This window comes from Magnolia sinica, chromosome 7, assembly GCF_029962835.1.
Source record: "Magnolia sinica isolate HGM2019 chromosome 7, MsV1, whole genome shotgun sequence".
Taxonomy (NCBI): Eukaryota; Viridiplantae; Streptophyta; class Magnoliopsida; order Magnoliales; family Magnoliaceae; genus Magnolia; species Magnolia sinica.
In genome coordinates this window covers 81,465,696-81,472,816 of record NC_080579.1, presented here as the reverse complement: position 1 = coordinate 81,472,816, position 7,121 = coordinate 81,465,696, and the positions used below count along the sequence as shown (strand labels likewise).

Genomic DNA, 7,121 nt, shown 5'->3' with positions numbered 1-7,121 from the left:
TTTGGAATATTAGGGTTTGTTTACTAAATATGATGGAAAGGCACATCAGATGAATGGATCCGATGGCATATAAACACCACTGGTGGAATCCAAAAGAACCAATGGCTGACGTTCCATCCCAATTGTTTCCTACGGTGCGCCCCACCTGAATTTCAGATCATCATGATTTTTCGGCTCAAGGGTCAAGATGATGATGGACTGGGTGGATCCCATGAAAGTTCCATCCATGTGGCGCTTTCTTAGCGGTGGGTTAGATATGCTAGTGCATTCTAAGATTATCCATTGTAAAAGAATTTTTTGATCATTGTCCATCCAAGGTGGGTCCCATCATATCAACGGTTTGGATCAACATGTTTCCAGCCCAATTTAAAAAACACGGTGCCAGAGGACACTATACACGTCCTCACCCAATGATCATATAATTCAATACCCAACGGTCCTGATTCCCCCTCAGATCCCATTACCTCCCCTCCAACTCGTTCTTTCCCAACCCAAAACACCGAAATGCCGAAAACCCATCTCTCTCTCCTCTCTCTCTTCTCTCTACTCTCTCTCATCTCCTCCTCTCCAATCGACACCTTCGTCTATGGTGGCTGCTCTCAGCTAAAATACGCCCCAGGAACACCTTTCCAATCCAACCTCAACTCCCTCCTCACCTCTCTCCTCAACTCAGCCTCCTCCACTTCCTACGCCAACATCACCATCTCCTCCCCTACCCAAGACTCCCCTCTCTATGGCCTCTACCAATGCCGTGGCGACATCTCAACCGTTGATTGCTCGAAATGTGTCCAGAACTCAATCACCCAACTGGGAATTCTTTGTTTGGATTCCTGCGGCGGTGCGATCCAGCTTCAGGGATGTTTAGTTAAGTACGATAACGTGACGTTTGTTGGAATGCAAGATAAGACGTTGGTGGTGAAGAAATGTGGATTGACGTCGAACGGATACGGTAATGACCTTTTGAGTAGGAGAGATGAGGTTTTGATGGAGTTGGGAAGTGGGAGTGGGTCCTACCGTGTGGGGACAGCTGGGTATGTATCTGGAATGGCCCAGTGTGTGGGAGATTTGGACGGTGGAGAATGTTCGGATTGTGTTTCAGAAGCGGTTGAGCGGTTGAGGACTGGGTGCGGTTTGAGCGTGTCTGGAGACGTTTATCTGGTGAAGTGCTACGTGAGGTACTCAGCTGGTGGTGTGTATTCGAAAGAAACGAAGGGTGGTAAGTGCTCCTGTGATTTTTATTTTTATTTTTTATTTTTATCAAACACCCATAACGAAAGTTCGTTGTGGGTGAGTTTATGGCAGTTTTGAGTAGTGGGTCCCACTTGTTTTGGGATCTTAATTGGTGGGGAGATCCGGTGGGGAAACGGATTGGCTACTCAGCCCGGTGGTTGATGGTCGGTGCTCTGTGGGCCCCACCATGATGTATGTGGTTCATCCATGCCGTTCATCCATTTTTACATATCATTTTATGATCTAATCTAAAAAATGAGACGGATACAAATCTCAAGTGGACCACACCACAGGAAAACAATTTTGATTGGATATCCACCATTAAAATCCTCCTAAGGCCAAATGTACTGTTTATTTAACATCCAATCCGTTGATTAGGTCATACAGACCTGGATGAAGGGAAAAAACAAAGATCAGATTGATCCAAAACTTTTATGGCCCTCGAAAAGTTTTCTACGGTCGATGTTCATTCAACACTGTTTCCTGTAATGTGGTCCACTTGATATTGGGATATACCTCATTTTTGGTCTCGTACCCTAAAATGATCTAGAAAAATAGATGGACGGCATGGATGAAACACATATATACAACATCATGGTGGGGCCCACATAGCACCGATCACCAGCCAGTATTGGGAGTAGCCAATCCGTTTCCATCAGGTCGGGTGTGTTACTTTCACTGCGCAATCATGGTCAGATGGTTGTCAGGACTCATCTGTAGCGAGATTCTTAATATGGAAGGTTTTAGTTTTTAAAACTCTACTGTGGTAATTCGTTATGGGTGAATCTTGTATCGCTACGGTGATCTAATGGTCATCAGAAGTAGGACCTAGCTGTTTTGACATTTTAAGAGTGGTTGAGATCATGAGCTGCCTCGCATTACTATCCGTTCCTAACTGGCTGGTTGCCGATCGGATCCACCTGTAACAATCTTTCACCGTGGTTTGTTTGTTTTCTTTTTAAAATCACCGAAGCGAAGTTTGGGTGTATGCGAACGTGGTTGTAATGACCCAATCGGTGTCTGAAATGGACCCCACAGACATTTAAGGAGGTCAGACATGTGGGGGCAAACCCCACTGCTGTCCACTTCATTATAGCATTCACTCATAGCAAGGTTTTACTGTGGTTGTTTCACACTGGATGATCAATCATTACAGACTTTGTAATGGAAAATGACTTCAGTGCCCTTATGATAGTGTTTTCAATTTTTATTTTATTTTATTTACTTCCAGGTGGAAGATTTTGCTTTCTATAAACCATGGCTAATAAATAAATAAATAAATTGTGGGTGAATCTCATTGGACACTGATAAGAGGTGGGGCCCACTTGGGGCCAGAGGATTTTGCTTTCTAGAAAACAGCCATAGCAAAAAAAAAAAAAAAATCATTGTGGGTGAATCTTATTGGACACTGATAAGAAGTGGGACCCACTTGGGGCTGGAGGATTTTGCTTTATGTAAAACAGCCATAGCTATAAAAAAAAAAAATCATTGTGGGTGAATCTTATAGGACGATTATAAGAGGTAGGACCCACTGAGGTGGTACATTTACATGAATTTGCATTTTTAATTGTACGTGACTGAAATTACCACAATACCCTCAGAGTGCAGATGCCTAACCGTAGATGTTAAGCGACGGATGCTGGACGTGCACATCCAAATACTAGAAAATTGTTGGGATATTTTGGTAACTTTCCTTCTTTTTCATCGTAACCGTAGATTCATCTGATGACGAGGCCGGAAAGACATTTGCCATTATCATCGGACTACTAGCAGGGGTTGCTCTGATCGTCGTTTTCCTTTCTTTCCTAAGAAAGGCGTTTGATGGAGGAAAAGGTGGGCCCACATTTCTTTTTCTTTTTCTTTTTTCTTTTTTCTTTTTTTTTTTAAGGACAATTACCAAACAGTCACTGTTTCTGTAAATAATTGCAGAAAAGTCCTTGAGAAAGCTCAAACTGTACATTAGGTCCACCAGGCATTTTTTGGGCTACCATGCAAAAATAATACAGATCATAAGATCTATCCGTCCATAAGTGGGCCTTCTACAGGTATCCGTCCATGGATGGGATGGTTAGGATTACCTAATAAAAATTTTCCTTTGAGACCATAAGTGAATGATGATGGGCCCCGAAATATAGATGGTTCAGATTGTTTCTTCCACTTAATTTATAAAATTGATCTCAACCATCCACTTTATAGGCTATGATCGGACAGTTAGAATGGTCCGATGGCTATGATCCATGGTATACCATGAAACATTTGGTGGACCTAATGGATAATCAAAATCTATCAGTTGTACTGTACTAATGTTGTGATGCAACCAGGAGTACTAAAACGTACAGTGCTCTAGAAGGCACTGGGTTATAAAATAAGGACATTTTGTCAAAGACACCCCTCTTTTTATACTCAAAAATACTTTTTGAGCTTTGACACTTGAATGGTGCTGGTATTATTCTAATGCCAACATTAGAAAGGAAGAAAATTAGGGGTGTTTTATATTGTTTTATATATATGTGTGTGTGTGTGTGACTATTTGATACACCGGAAGAGCATGAAGATCCATACACATGCACATGATAAATGAAATACTGCACACATATAATTCAATCCAAACAGTCTAAACTTTGATCCCAGATCCAGAAGGATGATCCTAACTTTGCAAATTGTGGGTAGAAAAATGGACTAAAGTGAAAATGAAAAAATAAATGAACCGTTGAAATTTAACAAATTCAATTGATTGGAGGATAGGGCTACGAAATCAATCTGAGTTTGAGTATATGCCTTATCTACAACCACTCATTTGATTAAGACTGTTTGGATTGATGTAAGTGCATGTCAAATGTACAGAATCCGTGTAGATTAGTATTTTCATTTGATAGACCTTACCTTTCAATGTATTTTTTTTTTGCAGGTAAATGAACCGTTTGCTGTTGGTATTTTCATCCACACCTTAGTGAGATGGAATTGACCATTTGGAATTTCTCTCACCTTTTTCTCAGTGTTGCTTTTTTCTCCTTTATCTTTTGCACCCTCTCTTTTTATATTTTCTAAAAAGGACATAAAGGGAGGTTGAGGAAGAGAGAGAAAAAAGGTGTGGAGGCAATTACCTAGAAAGAAGTGAGGAAAAGATTGCTTAGGACAGATTCCATGCCCGCCCCACTCACCAAAGGTGCTTCTATTTGTGTAGAAAATCGATTTTTTTTTTTTTCCTCCCCCTCCCTCTCTCTCTCTCTCTCTTGTCGGGGTGGATGGGTTGGGTGTCATTGGTTTGTGTGCCTTTAAGATACTTGGCTTTCTTTTCAACCAATAATAAGTAGGTATTATTGTAATTTGTTGTAATTTCGGTAAGATTTCCAATGATTCAATCTAATTAGTGTTGAAGTTTAGTTAATTTGTTATTCGGTGATTGTGGTTATGTTTGGATGCACTAACAAATAGAATCACAATAATTAATTGGATAAGTGATAATGACTATTGGCACCTGTTGGATTTTGAAATGTATTAAAGAAGAGAAAATATAGAATAGGAATTAAAAAGACGGTTGTCTAATAAATATGAAATTATATACTTATCAAATCAAATACAACCCAATGTTCAGAGTCCACTCTTTTCAAGCAGCAAAACAATTATTATAATTTTACTATCTCCAATTGCATTGAGGAAAAGTAGCCATTGTAGTGTATGTGTGGAAAAAAAAAAAAAAAACAGGAATGATCACCCATAGCTGGTTGTAGCTTAACCTCATCAATAACCCATTTTTAAAAGCAATTTTCATTCAAAATAAGATATGGGCAAAAGTGGAAACAAAAATTGGGAAAGAATGAAATATGGGTCACACCATACTTCCATTTATAGGTTATTTGACCTCATTTTGATTTTCGTGCTCCATGCAATTCATATATGATCAAGTACAAAGCTTTGTATGTTAAGCGTGTTAAAGTGAGGAGCGGATTAGGTGTTACCCTTGATGTGGTATATCATTCACCAGCAAGTACCTATCAGAGAAAGGTCGAGTATATACTCAACTTGTAAAAGAGTTAATGTCCTTGCTCTAGCAGCTTATGCACACCAATGAGATGGCGTTGTTGGGTAACCATAGAAGCACGCAGAAATGAATAAGTACTTCAATTGCATAATTAAGTTCAAATACAAATAAATTAAATTTTTTGTTAAAAAACCTTTGAGAGAAAAAACATTGGCACAAAGCAATAGTGATGTACTATAAAAGTAGAAAATTACAAGAAATAAATATGACCGATATGAATAAGCCTCAAATTTTTCTCCCAAGCCAAAATATGCCCTTAAAACCCTTAAAAACGAATTTAGAAAATTTAGACCACCTCTCTTACCACCCAAATTCTAATTAAACCTACTATATATAATATAAAATAATATCACCACCGGAATAGGAAACAAATCCCACACTTCCGCAATTCTATGTATGCGCTCAATAGAACTTTGAAGGCATCGACATTCTATCGATGACACTAGACACCTTTGATAACATCGAGTAGAAATACTAAAACGTTCCAGTAATAAAATATGAATTTTCTAAATTTTCTCGATAGAATTTCGATGGCATCGACAACTGCACAATAGCACTTCCATGAGACTTTCGATAGCATAGACAGACACTTCTTTTGTTCAGATTTAAGATGTTGATAGATCGCTACGTTAAGAGTAACATCTTAGTCATTGTTATTGGATAACACAAACTGCTCCCATTAAAGTGAATCTAAGTGCATGTAAGTATATTTTGCAAGTCGATCTATGTTTGTCCGAGTGCAATAGACTTCAATGCACTTATAATACACTTCAATGAACTTAAATGTACTCAAGTATATGTGAATATACTTAGTATGCTAATCTCAACTCATAAAGATTGTATTTGACCATTACCATTGTCGTCGTCATCATTATTATCTAACCCTTATCCCAATTAGTTAATAGAGATGAGCTATGCAAGTCCACTAACTTCATTTTCATTGCAAGATGAGTTCTATTCATGTATCATTTACTTGACTTAGGCTCTTTTTTACTACACCTTGATCCATATCTCAAGTGGAAGACTGAGTGAAAGATACCTTGATCGTCTCAACACCTGAGGGCTTGGTATCGATTCCCTAGTTGGGGGTGGCTAACAGTGAAGTGTGAACTTACTGTGGGGTGTACTAACAAGCTAACAAACAAAAAACAAAAAAAAAAAAAAAAACAAAAACAAAAAAAAGGCTCTTTTTGACTGAACAATGACCAAACAACACGGCATACGAATCTGGCAATATATGAAGACATCCCAGTAAAGCATGATTTGGAAAGCATACGAATTTCCTGTGACTTAGGGTTATCAAAATCCCTTGTAACCCTGTTGTGGTCCAAAAAAATGTACACCATGTGCACCCGTAAGATCTGGGTCCCACAATGAAAAGTGTAAAATCATCATGCATGAAATCTCCAAAGTGATTGTGGGCCCACACCTAATATGCATGTGGTGTATTTTCATTGGGCAATATCAAGGGTTACATGATCAGATTCGTGTGACCCACAATTACGGGCAAATCACATCCATGTGGAAAAGGGTGCAAACGTCCATTTAGATGGTACCCACATGAATATTTGAAAAAGTCCAAATGTAAAGAAAATCCATTCAGCATCAAGCACATTCCAGAAGGTCCATCAAACCACATGAAGGCAACTGAGCTTGTTTCTTGAATGGAAGATATGAATGCAATGGCCATATATTTTAGCCGGCGCCCATTCCACACGGGATCGAATTAGGTGCGGCCCAGCCTCACCCAATATGGTGCATCTCTAACTGTGGAGCCCACCTTGATGTATGCATTGTATATCCGCACCGACCATCTGTTTTCTAAGATTATTTTAGTTATGAACCAAAA

The 7,121-nt window shown here is 39.0% G+C and overlaps 1 protein-coding gene across 1 annotated transcript; it reads left to right on the top strand.

Moving 5' to 3' along the window:
* Window positions 1–468: 468 nt before the first annotated feature.
* LOC131251544 (plasmodesmata-located protein 6-like) lies at window positions 469–4,602 on the top strand. The gene is made up of 3 exons (XM_058252298.1): window positions 469–1,216; window positions 2,947–3,063; window positions 4,139–4,602. The coding sequence occupies exons 1-3, from the start codon at window positions 505–507 to the stop codon at window positions 4,144–4,146; spliced, it is 837 nt and encodes a 278-aa protein (XP_058108281.1). The 5' UTR covers window positions 469–504; the 3' UTR covers window positions 4,147–4,602.
* The last annotated feature ends 2,519 nt before the right edge of the window (window positions 4,603–7,121 follow it).